Source organism: Rhinatrema bivittatum, chromosome 9 (genome assembly GCF_901001135.1).
Source record: "Rhinatrema bivittatum chromosome 9, aRhiBiv1.1, whole genome shotgun sequence".
Classification (NCBI taxonomy): Eukaryota; Metazoa; Chordata; class Amphibia; order Gymnophiona; family Rhinatrematidae; genus Rhinatrema; species Rhinatrema bivittatum.
This window is the reverse complement of record NC_042623.1, coordinates 235,920,066-235,938,309: the sequence shown is the minus strand read 5'-3', so window position 1 is coordinate 235,938,309 and position 18,244 is coordinate 235,920,066. Positions and strand designations below refer to the sequence as shown.

The window sequence follows — 18,244 nt, the reverse complement described above, 5'->3', positions numbered from 1 at the left end:
AAGAGGCCTTCACCGGCACGTGCCCTACACAGTCCACCCGCGGGACTGGTCGCGGACCATGCTGGAGCGGAGCAGGTTCGAACAGAGTCTTTGGCATGGACGGACGCAAATGCAAGGAGCTCCGAAGACCGGGACAAGATTCAAGCACAGGATTCAAAATACATGATTCTTCAGACAACTCGGGATTCAAAACTTCGGGAGACAAGCAGAAGTCTTCTGGAGGCTTGCACTGCGCAGGAGAAGATGGCCTTGTACCGTGAAGCGCCCTACACAGCCCACCTGTGGGCTTGTCGTGGACCACGACAACGGCACGCCGGGAAAGTGGACATCATGGAACCAAGGCATGGAGGCAGAGGCGAAGGCATCAGGAAGGACATCGGACATCCGGAGGTACGAACGAAGGACACCAGGAACATGAAGACATTTGGAAGCATGGACGAAGGACATCAGGAACCTGAAGACATCTGGAGGCCCGGACGAAGGGCATCAGGAACATGAAGACAACTGGAGGCACGGACGAAGGACATCAGGAACATGAAGACGAAGCCGTCAAAGCAGGAGAAGACCACGGAGGACCTGGACCGAAGAGAAGACACAGACAACTGTGGAACCCGATCCGAAGGCCAGGAGTGACTGAAGAGAGGCCCTTATTTAGGGCTGAACCAGGAAATGAAGACCAGCTGGATTCCGGTGGGGCCAGGAGCACTTCCTGCTACTGGCCCTTTAAATACATTGAAGAGGTGCGTGCTGGCACCTAGAGGAGGGCCCTGGAGGAAGCAGGACCATGGACGGCAGTGTCTTCCTGCACGCAGAGCTAAGGAGCAAGCAGGCTTCGGGGCAGCCTCCAGGCCGCAAGCTGATGTTGGGATGGCAGCGGCTTCCCCTGCCACTCGAAGAAGACCTTGGTGGCGGGTCCAGGCCACGGAGAGAAGCAGGTGGGTGCGGCCTCCAGGCTGCATGCGGATGGCATTGGCGGCGGCCCGCCACGGAGGCTCCCAGCGCGGGTACAGCCCTGCCGAGCAGGGCAGGAAACTGCCACGGCCTCTGGGCTGCGGGGGATGGCAGTAGCGGCAGACTGCTGTGAAGAAAAGCAGGTGGGTGGAGGGGCTGCCTGTGGCTCACCACGGGTAGAACCGTAACACAAGCTACAGTAATCAAAATACTGCTAGCAACATTCCCCTTTTGTTTTATATACAAACAGCTTGAATTGTGTCCAGCAATGTTGACTAAGCCAATGAGAAAAAACAAGGAAAAGAGGCAAGGTTTTGGAGCCCAAGATGGCCGATGCGGTGGACAAAGGTCCAACTTCAGATGTGTACAATTCACAAGTTGGTTGCTTTTGCAGCTGCAGTGGTAGCTGCTTTAAGCGGGGAGTTTGAGAAACTGTATGAAAGATTGAAACTATTTCCCTGAAGCTTGCAGACACTGCAAAGCACCTTCAGGACAATGAACATAGAATCTCGAATGCAGAGGACACTGTGAGTATGATGCAAAAGGAGCTAGCTGAACTGTGCAACTTTCAAGCTGCTACTTCGGATATATTGGAGAACTTGGAAAACCAGTTTATACACAATAATTTGTGTTTTAGAAGTTTCCCAGAGTCTATTGCAGAAGTTGAACTTTCTAGAAACAAGACATTGGCTTTGTCGACTAAACATGAATCTTAAGACTGGAACAGGCCCATAGGCTGGGACTCCATGCGATTATTCCTAACTACCTTTGAGTTGTGAGAGCTAAAGTGCTTAATTTTGTGCATAAAGGAGAGATTTTACGAGCATGCAGGCAAATGCCTGAGCTTTCTTACAAGGGTCAAGGAATACTAACTTTTCAGGACTATTCAGCAGTGGTCTCAGGGGAAGAAAAGAGCTTTGGGCTCTATATGTGCAAAACTGGTTAAGAAGCAGATGTGTATCATGATGCAATATCCTGAAAACTTCTAGTTCTTTATCAAGAAAAAATCACGTTTGACATGGTGAAGGCTGCCATGGCTTTTCTGCAAACTTTGTGCCTCGCCGGCTCCGAGAAAGGGTCTTGCGCTGGGCACATGACTCCAAACTTGCCGGTCATCCAGGATGTGCCCGAACCCCTAGGGTTACTCTATCGTTACTATTGGTAGCCCACCATGGTTTCAGATACCCGCGCCTATGTGGACTCATGTTCTACCTGCGCCCAGCAGAAGCCATCAGTAGGCCAACCTTGGGGCCTCCTCCAGCCTTTGCCTGCACCAGAAGAGCCCTAGACTCATCTATTCACAGACTGCGGTGGACTTACTACCAACCAAGGGGAATACGGTCATCTGGGTCATCGTGGACCTATTTTCCAAAATGGCTCATTTTGTTCTTTTACTTGCCTTACCATCGGCCCCGGAGCTTGCACGCCTCTTTTTCAACATGTTACCTTCATGGCCTGCCCATGGATATTGCCTCAGACATGGGTCCCCAGTTTGTCGCTCGCTATTGGCGCTCTTTATGTAAAACGTCTGGAATCACCATCAGTTTGACGATTGCATACCATCTGCAAGCCAATGGCCAGGCTGAGCTTACTATCCGCTCCATCAAAAATTTCCTTCGCGCCTACTCCAATGACCAGTAGGGCAACTGGGCGGAACTATTGCCCTGGGCAGAATTTTCTCACAATGCCCACGTTGCAGCAGCTACCGGAGTCTCTATGTTTTCCATCATCTACAGCAGACAACCTCGGCTCCCACTGGCAATTCCACTGTCGGTGCCCTCACCAACAGCCCAGGCCACAGCTAATGCTCTACAAACGCTTTGGACTCAGACGAATCAACGTCTCCGTCAGGCCACAGCACGTGCAAAGAAATCTGCTGATGCTCACCGTCGACCAGTCCATAGTTCCAGCCAGGCCAAAAGGTTTGGATGAGCACCTGTTATATTCGTCTAAAGTTACCTTCTCAGAGGTTTGCGCCAAGGTACATTGGCCCATTTCCTGTGACCCGGTGTATTGGGCCGGTTAAGTACCAACTCCGGTTACAATCTACCTTGGGTATACACAACTTCTTTCATGTATCTCTGCTCAAACTGGTGGTACTTTCTTGGCCCTCTCATAGAGCTCCTGTTCCTTCCCAAGTTTCCACCGAGACCAATACTACCTATCATGTTCAAGAAGTGCTTGATGTCCGGAGAAGAGGCCGCCATTGGGAGTATTTTCTCTCCTGGGAAGGCTATGGTCCTGAGGAGAACTCCTGGGAACCGGCAAGTAATATCTTGGACAAAGGACTCCTCCTCCAATTTCATCGTACCCATCTGGGCAAACCCAGACCTCCAAAACGGGGGCGTAAAGTAGGGGTACTGTTATGTGTCCAGGCCTACTCACCCCGGTAACCCAGCTTCTGGATTCGGATCACCTTCACTCTTGGCGGTGGGCAGCCACTTCCGCCCCCAGCAGTCTCCTCTGCTGCTTCCAATTCCTCCGTGGTTCCTCCCTGCGCACAGCGGGTCTCCTCACGTGGGCCGCGGAGAGACGCCGCCGTCTAGCCTCCTCTGGGTTGTGGCTTAGGTGTGAGTGCGCGCGTGCGCGCAACTCCCATTCTCTTAAAGGAGCCGTGGTGGTAAAATAGCCCGTGGCCTTGGATGATGACTTCACTGGGCCTTAGTTTTTAAGGCAGGGCCCAGCCACTTGTTCCCTGTCTTGGCAACAGGTCTCCACGACCTGTTCCTGACTCCGGCTCCTGTCCCTGATTGCTCCTTGGTCCCTTCCTTGTTGCTTGGACTGATTCTCTGGCTTCGACCTTTACTTCGTTGGACTACGCTTGGACTGATCCTCTGGCTTTGACCCCTGCTTTGTTTGACTACGCTTGGACTGATTCTCCAGCTTTGACTCTTGCTCTGCATCCTGGTACCTTGCTTGCTCAGCTGCCTGCCCAGACACCAGCTTGCCCTGATCTCGTCTGCGGTATCTCCCCGGACTTGGCCTTTCAGGCTTCGGCCTCTTGCTACCTGGGCACCTCCTGTCTTTGCCCTGTTCCTGAAGGCTCCCGGGTCTCTGGATCCCTGCTTCGTCCAAACCGACCTCGGTCCTCCAATACCTCTGCTAGTCCCTGGCAAACTCTTGTTTCTCATCTACTGGGAGTCATCACACGGAGGCCTGCCTAAGATCAGCCGGCCCCGGCATCCAAGGGCTCAACCTGCGGGGAACAAGGGCTGGTATTGGCAAAGCTCCAGTTGGCCTCTGTCTCCTAGTTAGCTCCGCCTCCTGAAGGTGAGGCATCTATGAGTAGCGTCAACCCCACCTCGGGCCAAGGGTCCATCACCAGCACAACACACTGATGTGTACTGTGCTGTTCGTACTTCTGACTGTTGCTTGTAAACTAGCCCCAAAACCCTAGTCCGCCACCAAAACCTCACCTCGAGTTACTAAATCACCCTCCTATAGTGGTATATATAGATAACAATTATGTGTGCCACTCCCAGAGGTTCTCTCTCTCAACAGAATTTGCAATATTTATTGCAAATTCTGTTTCAGGCATATCACACAGCTTAACGTCAGGAAAAAAGGTGTAGTTATTTCCGGCATTAAAAACATGTATTACATGCTGTGTTATTACCCCTCATTTTCATAGACCCTGCCCAAACTCCTCCCCTTTGAATAAATTTTCAGAATTTGCATTCATGTCACACAACAAATAACACATGCATTAGGGCACTAGCACATTTTAATGAATGACCCTGTAAGTTTGTAGGTGAGGCAAAGGAGGGTAAAGTGACTTGTCCAAGGTCACAAGGAGCAACAGTGGAACTTGAATGCTGATCTCCACAGTTTGTAGCCCACTGCTCTAACCACTAGGCTACTCCTCCACTCAGCTCATGCAGCCAAGACAGCAAATTCCTATATTAAATAAATATTCTGAGTAAACATGCTATGTGGCTGAGCTTTGCTGCATTCATGGGCAGATTTAGTGTTCAAGCAAATTACCCAATGAACAATTGAGGAGTGTGCCTGAACAGAAAACCAACATGGAGAAAGGAAATTGACCCAGAATCCTTTGTTTTTTCTTAGCCTGCCTTGGCTGTATGAACTCTAAGTGACTTATTGAGAATGACTTGCAGAATTCCTAGGACATCTGGACAGGCAGTCAAGCTGGCTCCATAAAGTGATGCCTAATCATAGGGTCACACAAAGCAGAAGCCAAAGGAGGGAACTTCAGGCTACACTGTCACAATGGAGCACTCTTTCTCAGGGGTTTCTGTAAACACAGCCTCAGATGTGTTAATTGCCCTGACCAGCAAGATTCTAACAGAACAAAAGACTATCCAAAGAGTGATGGTAAATGGGCCCCACCTTGGAGAAATACTCAGGGGTAGCTAGGGATGATCTTATCATGCTGTTGTCATGACAACTTATATAATTTATTCTCTAAGGCAGTCACGCACTCTAGAATCTTCTGATCCAGTACAATATTGTATGTTATCTATAAAAGAAGGATCACTTCCTGTATACGATGAGATACTGGTAGTCAGTTTGTCAGAGACATGGCATCAGCAACTCCCAAGAATACTTATACTGAACAATAAAAAATTATGCTTTCTACAAAAATCTAAGTGTTCTTGTATCCCTGGATATATAAGCGTCATAATAAATGGTGTGGCGCATAATACAATGCAGAGTTAAACTCTTCAACCAGCCGCAGAGTGAGCCCAACGTGTTTGAGCAGGAACCATCTCTAGGGGTGAAAGGGTAGTCAAATTTTAGGGGGAGAAATTTTCAAAAAAGGCAATGAAGCCGTGCAAATCCTTTTCTGTGCAGATAGATTGTTTTGAATAAATTGTCCTCCCCATGTCTACTTAAGCTTTGGACACTGCTGAGAATGCCAGGTCAGGGGGGTGGGTACCACCTGGTATTAATAAGGGAAGGGGGAGTTGCGATATGCAGATTTGTCCACTAGCAACTGAACTCAGATCGCTAACTCATCTCTCCAGGACCAAGGAATGACTATTACCATTGTCAAACTCCCTATTACGTGAAGATTGGACTGCAGCTTTATCCTACCGTTAACGCGCTTTGAACTCTCTTGCTGGAAAAGCATGAAACAAATAAATCATGACAATATTAGGTGAAAATAAACAATACTTGCTTCTGACAAGAACTGTGAACAATGAAAACCTCTGTATTGTCTTCTGTTGTATAACAGATGGTCAAAGTATTTCATTAGAATCTGAAACATCATGGAATAAAGTGTAACAAGGCAGGGCCAGCTCTTGTCCCTTGTCTAGATGTTCCATGAGACGCTGTTTCTCATTATTGGTTACTGCTAGTGAGCAGTTGGTGTAGATGGGCAGTCTAGATAATCCATATCTTTTTCTGCCGACATGTTTCTATGTTTCATTTCAGCCCTGCTGAAAATGAGAACCTATTAGCAACAGCTGCCTAACATTGGCTTCACACCCTGCCCATTTCCTTCCAGCTATCCATAGGAAGCTGCTGTTTGCCCAAGTTTGTGCATTATCCATTTTCTCTCACATCCCCTCCCATGTACATAAAGTGACCTGGGAAAGGTGAGCAGAATACTCCCAGTGCAGAAGGCTGGACAACCACGACCAGACTTTGCCCCAAGAGCAGCACTTAACTGCAAGAGTTTCTACAATCAGTCAAAAGAGCAGGGATTGGGATAGAAATCATTCCCAAGAGGACATCTTGACAACACAGACTATTGACTGCTAAGCACTGGGCATGACCTCTATTCTCTTCCTATTGAATACATACTAAGTAATTTTGCTGAATGTAGCCAGATAATAAAAGGATTGACACTGAAATAATTCTTCATAGTCCTTAATGACTCATCTGGTTGACTGTAATATATATAGCATAGAAAGAGGTTGCTAAAAACAGGCGAATCAGTTTATTATGACTCATGTATATGAACTTTGACTGGATCTATTCTCTCTCCTTGCTGCCTCAGCCTTGTGAATACATGCTTTGTATAACTTTGCGGGAATCAGTGTTCACTCATATCAATAAAGTGAATCAGCATGAGTTTAGAAACATGACATTTATTGGGATTGGGTGATTGTGAGGATTGTTACAACTAAATAATTTATAAAGGTGCAGATAACAAATGCAAGGCCTGATTTACTAAGGCTTTTCTCCCATTCTGTGTCTATGGGGAAAATGCTTAGTGAATGAGGCCCATTGCCAGTCTCCAACATACAGTAAGGAAAATCACTATTTATAGATCTGCTGTCTGTATCAGTGTTCCCTTCTGATGGTTAACAATTAGATTTCTCTTTAACCAATATCATGAAGTATTTTCCTCTTAGAATAACTGTGCCTCTTCTATGCAGAAAAAAAAATCCTTCTCTTATCTTGTCATGCCTGCAGTCTCCCTTCTCTGCTTTATCTTGCCATGCCAATGGCTGCACTCTCTGTCTGCCTCCTCTCTGTCTTGCCAAGTCATGGTCTTTGTCCTCTTCTCTGTGACAGGTTTGCACCTTGCCAGGTCTTTAGTCTCCCACTTCCTCCTCCTGTCTGTCATGCCATGCCCTTGGTCTCGCTTTTCCTTTTCCCCTTTATCTTGCCATGACACCAAGCATCAGTAAAAGGCCCTTGGAGTCACTCTGCACACTACTTTGAAATCCTTAGCCCAGCGAGCAGCAGCATTCATGAAATAGCAAATAGAATGTTGGGAATGATTAGAAAGGAAGAGAAAATAAAACAGAGGTTCTCATAGTGCCTCTGCATTGATCCATGGTGAGGGCCACACCAGGAGTACTGTGAGCCTTAAACTTAGGGCCCTAAGTTTAAGGCTCCTCAATTTAGCGAATCCTTCCAACTAAAAACTTGTCCCTAATTTCACATCCTAAAACCTAGGGATCAAAGTGAAGAGTTGAATTTTTTTTTGAAAACTGACCCCCAGTGTTTAAGGAAAATGAACACAAAATGGGACCTATGAAATGCGCCATATCCAATTTCTAGGAGTTCGTGGTCGTTGTCTGATGAGAGCAGTGAGGAGGAATTCAGAGTTTAAAATGTCATTTTAAATGTTGTAAATCAAGCAAATGTGGGCTGGGAGTTCCACAGCAGACACACATTGAACGGAGAGACTTTTATTCGCTTAAAGGGACTTTATAAATAGGTTTTATTAGATGGAAAAAATGCATCACTTAATGCTGCTGATGCAGTCGCATGTCGTACGGTGGGTACAATAAAACCAGTGTGCATGCTCTACCCCATCAGCAATTCAGGAACAGCTTGGCAATCTCAAATCTTACCTGGCAAGGTAGCAAACTGCCTGTGAAGCTGTTCTATTATATCCACTGCTACCAGGGGCCTGATCTCCTGCTGCATGATTTCATCTGCAGGAATGGAGGGGGAAAAAAATAAAAGCACTGTGTTATTATTTATTGAACCTGATATGCTGCAATTCAAGATACATTCTCAAAGCCCCTTCAAGAGTAAAGAGCTATTACAGCACCCCCCAAACACTTAGAAGTTAGGAGCCTGGCATAATCATTAGCTCAGATTGTAAGTCAGATCGCCTTTCAAGCACAGTTGCTTGGAAAAAGTTCCATCTCAGATCTTTCTAAATTGTATATTATTTTACGTCCTCTTACAGAGATGTTTTTATAAGGCAGCCAATGATCTTCTATCACAAGTTTGTCTAAAGTAATGTTTTGGGGGGGGTTTTCAGTGTTTAATTCTTCAGGGCTAGGTTTTCAGAAGAATTATCTGCTTCCTCCTTGGACCTTCAAGGCAATCTAAGCTAGAACACAGACCTGGAGCTTCCTCTGCATCTGACTTTAAATCCCTACAAAAAGGAAATAAGGAACCTCAGTGTCTTCCTTTCGTTTGAAGAAAGGAACCATAAGCAGCTAGAGATAGGTCACTGCAAAACCCAAACAAACCCTCTCAGGCACACCAGGAAGGCCAAACAGGGAACTTTAAAGAGAAGGCCTCCTACCATTTTTTTTTCTATTTTTATAGGTTAATTAAGGAAGGGCTTCCCAAACTTTAGCCAATATGACTCCATTTTAGCCCCTGAAAATTCACAGGGCCCTAGAGAACAACCAAAACAAATTAGCAGGGGCGTGGTCCCCCCTCCAACAATCACTCCACTCTCACACTTACCCTCACCACTCCAGCTGACCTCCTGTCTCTACCTCCACCCCCTCAAGAGCCACTCATCTCTTAACCTCCTCCCCTCCCTCAATCTTTGCCCCTCCAACTGATACCCTCTTACATCCCCCAGCTCCTCTAACCTCCCCAGCGCAGCTCTCTCTCCTTTGCTTCAGCCTTTTTTGCATCCCCCTGCTGATCCTTTTTCACCCCCATGCCTTATAACCCCCCCAGCTGATCAGGTTATTCCCTCCCTCGCTCCCCATCCCTTCTTTCAACTCCCAGCCTCACCTCCAAGCCTTCTCTCACAATGCCCCCTGCTGCTCCCCTCTCGCCCTCCCCAGTTCCTCTTGACATCCCGTCACTCTCCTTTCATTCTCATAAAAGAAACATAAGGCTTGCCATACTGGCTCAGACCAGGGATCCATTAACCCAGTAACCTATTTCCAACAGTGTCAAAGCCAGGTCACAAGTACCTGGCAGGATCCCAAGGGGGAGACAGATTCCATGCTGCTTATCCCAAGATAAGATATTCTCCTTATCTCACCCCTCCATAACCAAACCCTCTCCAGCTGATCCAACTCTCAAACCCCTTCTGCATCTACTACTACTTAACATTTCTATAGCGCTACACGACATACGCAGCGCTGATCCCTTCCTTCAAACAGTCCTTTCTTTAAACCATATCCTGGTCAGGGTCAGTGGCGATATTTTCCTTTGGGTCCCAGGCCAAAGGTGGATGACATGGGAGGGCAACCTTTTTTTTCTTGGGTAATTTCAATGGTGGTGTGATGAGCGAGGAGCTGTGGCAGTCTCAACCGGTGCAGGCACGGCCCTCCCCTCCCTTCATGGATGGTCCTAAGCCCGACAGTAATCTGCAGGGGGCAGCAGCAGCAGCAGCATTAGTCATGAAGGTCAGTGTGGGGGCCTGTGAGAGCCAACGCAAGCTCACGGTCCCTGAAGCAGCATCCCCAACCTCTCCTTGTATAGGGCTTCCACTGAAACATGTGAAGGCAGGACCACTGCAGGGCCTATAAGTGTGTGCTGGCTCACAACCCTCCCCCACCGATCCCCCAACTTCCACTATTAATGCTGCTGCTGCTGGTGCCTAAAGAAGGCTACCATTCGAGGCACCTCTGACCCCAGTTGAAGGTTCTGCGACCCCCATTTGGGGTCCTGACCCACAGTTTGAAATCCCTACCTCAATGTCAATTTTTCTTTTCTCCTGGCAGAGATAGGCAGCAGGACGGTATTTCTATTATTGGTCCAGGGGAAAACTCATGCATTATGTTTTTACCGTTTTGGCTGTTGAGAAGTATGCCTGAACAGAAGACCAAAATGGAGAAGGAAATTCCCAGAGGCCTCTGCCTGTCTTTGGCCTGCCTGGGCTGAATGGACTCTGAGTGACATACAGAATGTCCCTGGATATCTGTGGAGGCAAGCTGGCACCAGACAAGTGATGTCTATTCATAGAGTCACAAAGAAGAAACCACAGGGGAGCTTCAGGCACTATTCTCAGGAGTTTGTAATCCACACAGTTACAGACGTGTTGATTGACTTGACCAGTAAGAGTTTACCAGAACAAAGAAAGTCATGGGAAATGGGCTACACATCCTGGGAAGCCAATCAGGATAGTTAGCGATGATTTAATCATGCAGTTGACATCACAACTTATGTAAATGATCCTTTGGGCAGTCATGCAAGTCTCTAGAACCTTCTACCCTGTATTTGAATGTTACCTATAAAACAAGGATCACTTTCTGTATACAAGGAGATGCTGGTCAGTTTGTAAGACGAAGGGCACCCAGTACCCAGCATCTCCCGAGAACACTTATATTGACTAATAAAAATACATTATACTTTTTACTGAGTCTAAGTGTTCTTGTGTCCCTGGCCATAAGCATAGAGTAAGCTTTAACACTGTCCCATGGTATACAGAGCTGTTATCCCTGCCATACGCTTGGCAGAGGTAGGCAGCAGGACAGTATTTCTATTATTGGTCCAGGGGAAAACTCATGCATTATGTTTTTACCGTTTTGGCTGTCCCGTGGTTTACAGAGCTGTTATCCCTGCCATACGCTTGGCAGAGGTAGGCAGCAGGACAGTATTTCTATTATTGGTCCAGGGGAAAACTCATTATGTTCCATGGAAATTATTATTTCATTAACACTCTTAACTAGACTTCCTGCAGGATCTGCAGTGTATGATGCTGGGGAATCCCCTGGAAGGAAAGAGATCTTCTGGGTGTATCATCGATCATCATAGAAGAAACAAGCTTGCCACATACTTTTATATATATTATGGCAATGGCCTTTTTTCATTTATTTATTTATTTAAAAATACATTCCGCTACTTCCTAGGATCTGTTCAGCGCGGATTACAATAAAACAATCATAAAATCATCATAGTATAAAATCATCATAGTACAAAAATAGTTATATATACAATAGACATTACATTCATATAATTATACCTAAAAATAATATTTAATATAATTGAAATTAAGTCATGCTGCTTCATCCAAATGCCTCCTCAAAGAGCACTGTCTTTAATGCCTTTCTAAACACTTTAAAATCCTGCTGCTGTCTAAGCTCCGCAGGCAATTTATTCCACTCATTAACTGTTACAGAAGAAAAAAAATTGGATCCTGGTTTGGGCCCATCTGAACCTGACTGGGGGAATAGCTAATAATTGGACACCCTCTCACCTCAATGCACAACCTGGGATATTGAATTCAATATAATCTCTCAACACACAAGGAGAGGAATTCCTCAAAAGTTTGAAAATAATGGTCAATCTAAATCTGACCCTCCATTTAACTGGGAGCCAATGTAGGTTCCTCAAAACTGGGGTTATATGCTCCTTTCTAGATGCCCCAGTTATAACTCAAGCAGTCACATTCTGTGCCAACTGCATTGCATGCATCAGCCTTTCTGGAAGACCGATGTATAATGCACCACAATAATCCAGGTGGTTTAGGACCAAGGTCTGTACAATCATCCAAAAACATACTGAAGGAAACAGGGACAATAGCTTACTACAAAGAGACACTAATGGTCAAAAGGTCCTGACCAGTGCCAACCGATCTGTGTCTCTCTCTGTGGTCCAGTCTGAAATGAAAAAAGCAGAACAAAAACACTATACCAGGGGTCGGGAACCTTTTTGGCTGAGAGAGCCATGAACGCCACATATTTTAAAATGTAATTCCGTGAGAGCCATACTAACTACAACCCCCCACTCTCCTGACTCCCCCAAGACCTACCAAATTAATTTATTACAACCCCCTACTCTCCTGACGCCCCCAAGACCTGCCAAATTAATTTACTACAACCCCCCACCCTCCTGATGCCCCCAAGACCTCCAAAATTAATTTACTACAATCCTCACCCTCCTGACCCCCCCAAGACCTGCCAAAAGTCCCTGGTTGTCCAGCGGGGGTCCGGGAGTGATCTCCTGGACTTGGGCTGTCGGCTGCCAGTAGTCAAAATGGCGCAGACGGCCCTTTGCCCTCACTATGTCACTGGGGTCGACCAATGGCGGCGGTAGCCCCTGTGACATAGTAAGGGCAAAGGGCCGTCAACGCCATTTTGATTACTGGCAGCCGACGGCCCTTTGCCCTTACTATGTCACAGGGGCTACCGCCGCCATTGGTCGATCCCAGTGACATAGTGAGGGCAAAGGGCTGTCAGCGCCATTTTGACTACTGGCAGCCGACAGCCCAAGTCCAGGAGATCGCTCCTGGACTGCTCCTGGACCCCCACTGGACCACTAGGGACTTTTGACAGGTCTTGGGGGGGTCAGGAGGGTGGGGGATTTTGTTAGATTTTTACTTTTTTATTAAAGATTTGTCTGCGAGCCAGATGCAGCCATCAAAAGAGCCATATCTGGCTCCCGAGCCATAGGTTCCTGACCCCTGCACTATACCATAGCAGTGTTTTTCTCTACAACAGACACTGCAGTTAGGAACCAGACAGTCATGTCTTTACCCTTCATTTGCATTAAAATAACTAAACTGCAACATTATTAAAATGCTCCCATATACCTTTTATTTTGTATATTTTTCCCTAACAGCTCATTCTAGGCATTTTACTTCCTTAAAGAACAGCAAAGTCTTCTTATTTAGACCAAACAGGATCCTCATTAGTGAAATTACAGATAGACTACAGTATTGGATTGTATTCTGCACATTAACTGCATCTGGAAACATTTTACTGAACAGTAAGTATAGACAAGGAAGGAATTAAAAACCTTGCTTATTCATGGATTTTCTTCAGCTTTGACAGTATTGAACAGAACATGAGCTCATTCTTATGGGACTGAGGTAGAGGTAGAGGTCGACCATGTTTCTACCCAAAGAATTTTCATGGAAACTATCATGCCCCCAGACAGACAGACGGATAGATGGATTGAACCCGTCCCTAGGCACTTCTATTACATGAGTTGAAAAGCACTAAAAATGTACCTTTTCAACATTAATACATTTTGCTTCTTGATTAAAATATAATACTGTTTTCTTCTGTTCCTGTAGTCCATGAGGAAACCTGCCTAGTGCTGTCTATTGTTTCTTTAACCAGTCTGAGATCAGGCATGAATCACTCCATCTCACTGCAGTTCCGATTTATGATCATAAACAAGGCAGGCAGAGAGGTCCTTGGGGCTCTTAAGAACTGAATAGTATCAGCAACCAACTGAAGGGTGGAAAAGCAGGAGGGACCCTCGCCCAGCTTTTCCTCTGAGCCTTGTGAATAAGGACCGAAGGGTTAGAGGGGGGTGAGGTCAGGCAGAGGCAGGGGTTTGAGTGAAAGGCATCACTGTAAGCAGTGACTGAAAGACAACCTCGGGGCTTCTTTGTTATTCTGTCATTGAGCTCAAGGGTGCCACCTGCTGGCTGACTCAAAAGATGCAGCGGTGCTAAGGAGCTCCCGTCAAGCTGAGCAGGAAGGAAGAGCCCTGCTTGCCCCCTCTTACAGAGGTCATCGTGCCACATCTGTTCGCCCGGAGCACGTGCCGATCTGCCCAGGTTTCCTGCCCCTGCCCGCAATCTGCTTCGCTCAGGTCTTCAGCTCGCCTCGCTTGCCAGCTGGGTCCATACTTTGGCAGAGGCTTCTCTTTTGTGGAATAAAAAAGCTCATTTTTTCCAGTCTCACCGCTTCTTTTTTTTTTTTTTTCTTCAGGAGGATAGACCGCGTCTTGAGCTTTTCCGAGCAGATCCTACAAGTGCCCAGAGCTTCGGTTTAACGGGGGAGGGTGGTTGCTGCTTGTGAATACATTTCTATAGAAATTCCCCCCAAACCCCCACCCCGGGCCATCATCAGCTCGATCTAACTTTTCCTTCGGGTCCAGCCAGAGCACTGTTTGCGGATCATTTTGGGGTTCGTGTGAAAACAACCTGGGCCACGGTAACTCAGCGAGGAGCTGCTTGCTGTTTCTGTAAATGCGTAGCTTAAGTTAAAAACAGAAATGCCAAATTCTGTTCTCCTGCAAAGTTTTTCCTGTCAGGCTTTCCCCTCCCCCCTGCTTTTTGCTTTGCCCCATTAACGGCAGAATAAATAATAAATAAAACAAAAGCATTCCAGAGTGAAAATAGGCTAATGGGGTCTGCATAGAATCCCATGTTACTAAAAATGTCTCCATGTAGGAACAAGTATCTCTTAGTTTTAAAGGGAAAAAAAAACACCTACAAAATAATGGCAGGGTCAGCGCGTGGCCTCCCTAGAAATAGAATTACAACGTTTTTAAGGATGCATGATTTGTCCAAGACAGGGAGCTATTTAGCTTGAAGAAGTAAAAAGCTGGGAAAACCTTCAGAGGGTCATTTCCCGCAGCTACAAGGCTGACTTCAGAGAGAGCCGACAAATAAGCCTGCAGACTCTCTTAACTTTGCAAAACCAGAGCTCCTCTGGTTTTGCAGCGGAGCCTCCCGTCCTCTGCTGGAGGACGGGAGGCTCCGCTGCTTCTCTCAGCGCCTCACCCCTCCCTGCCCTCAGGTGTGGGACAGCGCCCCCCCCCCTCCCCCACCACCGCTGACCTGTCCGCCTTACGAGGTTCAGCCACTCCGCGTCGTCGCCTGCCAGCGGCCAGCAGAGCCATGTCATGTCCCCGATCAAAGCAACGGGGGGGGGGGGGGGGGGTTCTTTGGAGTTTAGAAGAAAGGACTTCCCTTTGCGGAAGGGAGATATTTTTTTTTTTTTTTTACAGGGAGAAGCCAGCCGAGGGATCACATGGAGGACTTGAGACCACATTGATACAAATAACAAGGCGCCTTTTTCATGTTCTGGCATCAGATCCTTGCTCACTACCCCGGGATAAGATGCTTCCTGCTTCAGGATCTTGCAGGAAAATCCAGCTGCTGAATGCAGTGAATGAATGGAACAAATAGGAAATGTAATGTGTCATATTACTTGAGCGTTTAGGACGTTTCCTGTATGAATTCACTCATGCACTGAGATAATAACAGTTCTGTGGCTTTATGCTACTGACTTCTCACGCTGCTTTCTCAGCTCAGCTACTGGTGTGTAAGGCCTTTTTTTTTTTTTTCAACTGTTATCATGTATTGTGTAGGAAAACAGCAATCAAATCTCTACAGTACTGTAGTTTATTTTCCTATCTAATTGGCATGGAAACAACATTACTTAAATGTGCCTAGGTGATTATTTTGCTAAGCAGGTAACCAGAGAGTTGATCTTGCTCATAAAATCAAACTCGGGTTTATTTGATTCCTATTTGAGTGCTTCATAATAACACAGAGGTCAATTTTTAGACACAGGCACATTTTTAAATGGCGCACGTAAAAAATGGGAAATACGCATGTGGCCAGGCTGTGCACGGGGTGCTGGTATTTTCAAAGGCCCCCAGCCACGTGCGTATCTTCCAGTACATGCGGAAGAGTCGGCATTGAAAAAAGGGGTGGGCCAGGGGAGGACCAGGAGTGGGGTATGGGCGGCCCACACAACCTACTACTGCTCTGGAGAGCAGGTAAATATCGCAATAAAAAAAATCTAGGTAGAAAGGTTTTAGGGTCGGGGAGATAGGGGAAAAGGCACAGGTTAGGTAGGGGGTTTAGGAAGTTCCCTTTAATGGAGCAGACTGGGAGGGAACTGGCAAAAGGCCCTATCGCATTGCCACGTGCATGTAATAAAATCGCCCCACTTGTGCACATGAGTGGGCACTTGCATGCACATGCACACATCAATGCGCGCATGTTATAAAATTGGTGTGTCCATGTGCGGACGCTGGGAACCACGTGCACATGGAAGCCTGCTCACAGGAATTAAAATTCACCTTTTAGCCGGGTAACTTGTGAGATCCCACTAAATGCTGATTATCAATATTGGGGGCACCTATCTGGCTCAATTTAAATTCGAAGACTCATTATCCTGCTAACAGTTTGCGAGATGCATTCAGAGGGCAGGGTAAAGTTACAGGATGCAGATTAATGAAAACACAGTTAACGCATGGATAACAAACAGGGGTGTATTTCTAATTTGGAAAAAGAGAGAGAGAGAGAGAGAATAGTATTTATATCTATCGGAGGGCCCTCGAATAGGTCAAGGTGATGAGGTGGCGGTAACTTAGGGTTTGGGGGCCAGTTTTGCATGTAGCGAGAGACATACGAACAGCACAGTACACCTTGGAGACAATTTGACGTCATTTGGAGTGAGGAAAGTCTCAAAAAGATGACATTTCTACTATGTTCTCTCATCCTAGCTTGATGATTCTATAACAGAGTACCATCTCGCTAGGGTGAGATAATTTATTTTCATTGTCATATATTGTGGATATAATGTCCCATTGATTTTTTTTTTTCATTTACATGCTACTTACATGGGGTTCAATTCACCCAAATCACTTAGAAAAAATTCTAGTAGACAATTGAGTTTCTTTCTTGTTCTGTATATAATAGTTTTAGTATATTGATACATCTAGTCTTTATTGATGGTTCGTGTATAACCTGCAGGAAATCATATGAATGCTTCATGGTCGGTGGTGGTGTCATGTGATGAGATTGTGAGTCATAACATAGATTTAGCAACTTGTATACACTTTAAAATTAATTGTATGCTGTAGTTTTACCTAGTGCTATGAGTATTCAGTGTTAGGGAATCCTGCTTTCTAATGAAGACATGCAGTGACATACAGGAACATACAGGAACATCAGGAACATCTGGAAGATCAAACAAAGAGCCATCTAGACAAGCAAAGACCACGGAGGACCTTGACCGAAAGAAGACCATAGACCACTGTGAAGTTCGATTTAAAGGCCCCGAGGAAATGGAAGAGAGTCCTTTTATAGGGCTGGATGAGGAGCAGACTGATGAGGTCATCCATTGGGGCCGAAGGCTTTTCCCGCTGCTGGCCCTTTAAATAGTGTGAAGAGGCGCGTGCGGCTATGCAGAGCCCGGAACAGGAACAGGCAGCGGTGTCCCTGCCGCATAAAGGAGCAATGGCGGTGGCACCAGGGCCGCATGAAGAGGCCTCCCGGCGGTGGCACCAGGGCCACGAAGATGAAACAGTCAGCGGCGGCTTCCTGCGCATGGAAAGATCCCAGCATCAGGGCATCTGGGCCACGCAGGAGAATAAAGACGGAGGCAGCACTCCGCCGCGAAGAGGAATCGATGTCGGGGCATTCGGACCGCATAGGAGCAGCTGGCAGCAGTGGCGGTCCGGGATGGAAGCAGCGCGGCAGTCCAGGCCACTCTGAAGCAAGGTCCAGTGGTCGCAATGGAGGCGTTGGGCCGGGGCAGATGAGAGGCTGCTTGTGGGATGGGCTCCGCGAGCAGCATCGTAACAACAGCAAAGTGCATCACAGATATTTGCCCCACACGACAATGTTCAGGATGATGGCTGAATTAACACGAATGTAAAAAATCATCACTGTGATCAATTATAACAGGTTCTGGCTCTTGTTAACATCTCATTCTCTTGCCTCACATTAGCATTTATGCTCCACAGTCTGTTCTCATTGGTCTTTTCCTATTAGTGGAACTGATTTTGATTCAAATATGCACATTTTGGTTAGAAAGCAAGCAGGGTCACATTTATCTTTTGGGCACCCTTAGGCACAGGTCCTTCCCGAGGATACAGGAGCCAGGGAGAGGATCTCCCCAACCAAAGATTCTCCAGTCCCTCTTTAAAGATGCAGCATAGTGAAAGAGGATGCCACTTCACTCAG

General features: G+C 46.6%; 1 protein-coding gene across 1 annotated transcript in view; it reads right to left on the bottom strand.

Annotated features, from left to right (window-relative positions):
- Window positions 1–18,244, bottom strand: part of MCF2L2 (MCF.2 cell line derived transforming sequence-like 2) — a 774,003-nt gene that overhangs the window by 690,049 nt on the left and 65,710 nt on the right. Inside the window, 1 exon segment of the mRNA XM_029615373.1 lies at window positions 8,229–8,312. Within this exon segment, the coding sequence (XP_029471233.1) occupies window positions 8,229–8,312 (84 nt within the window).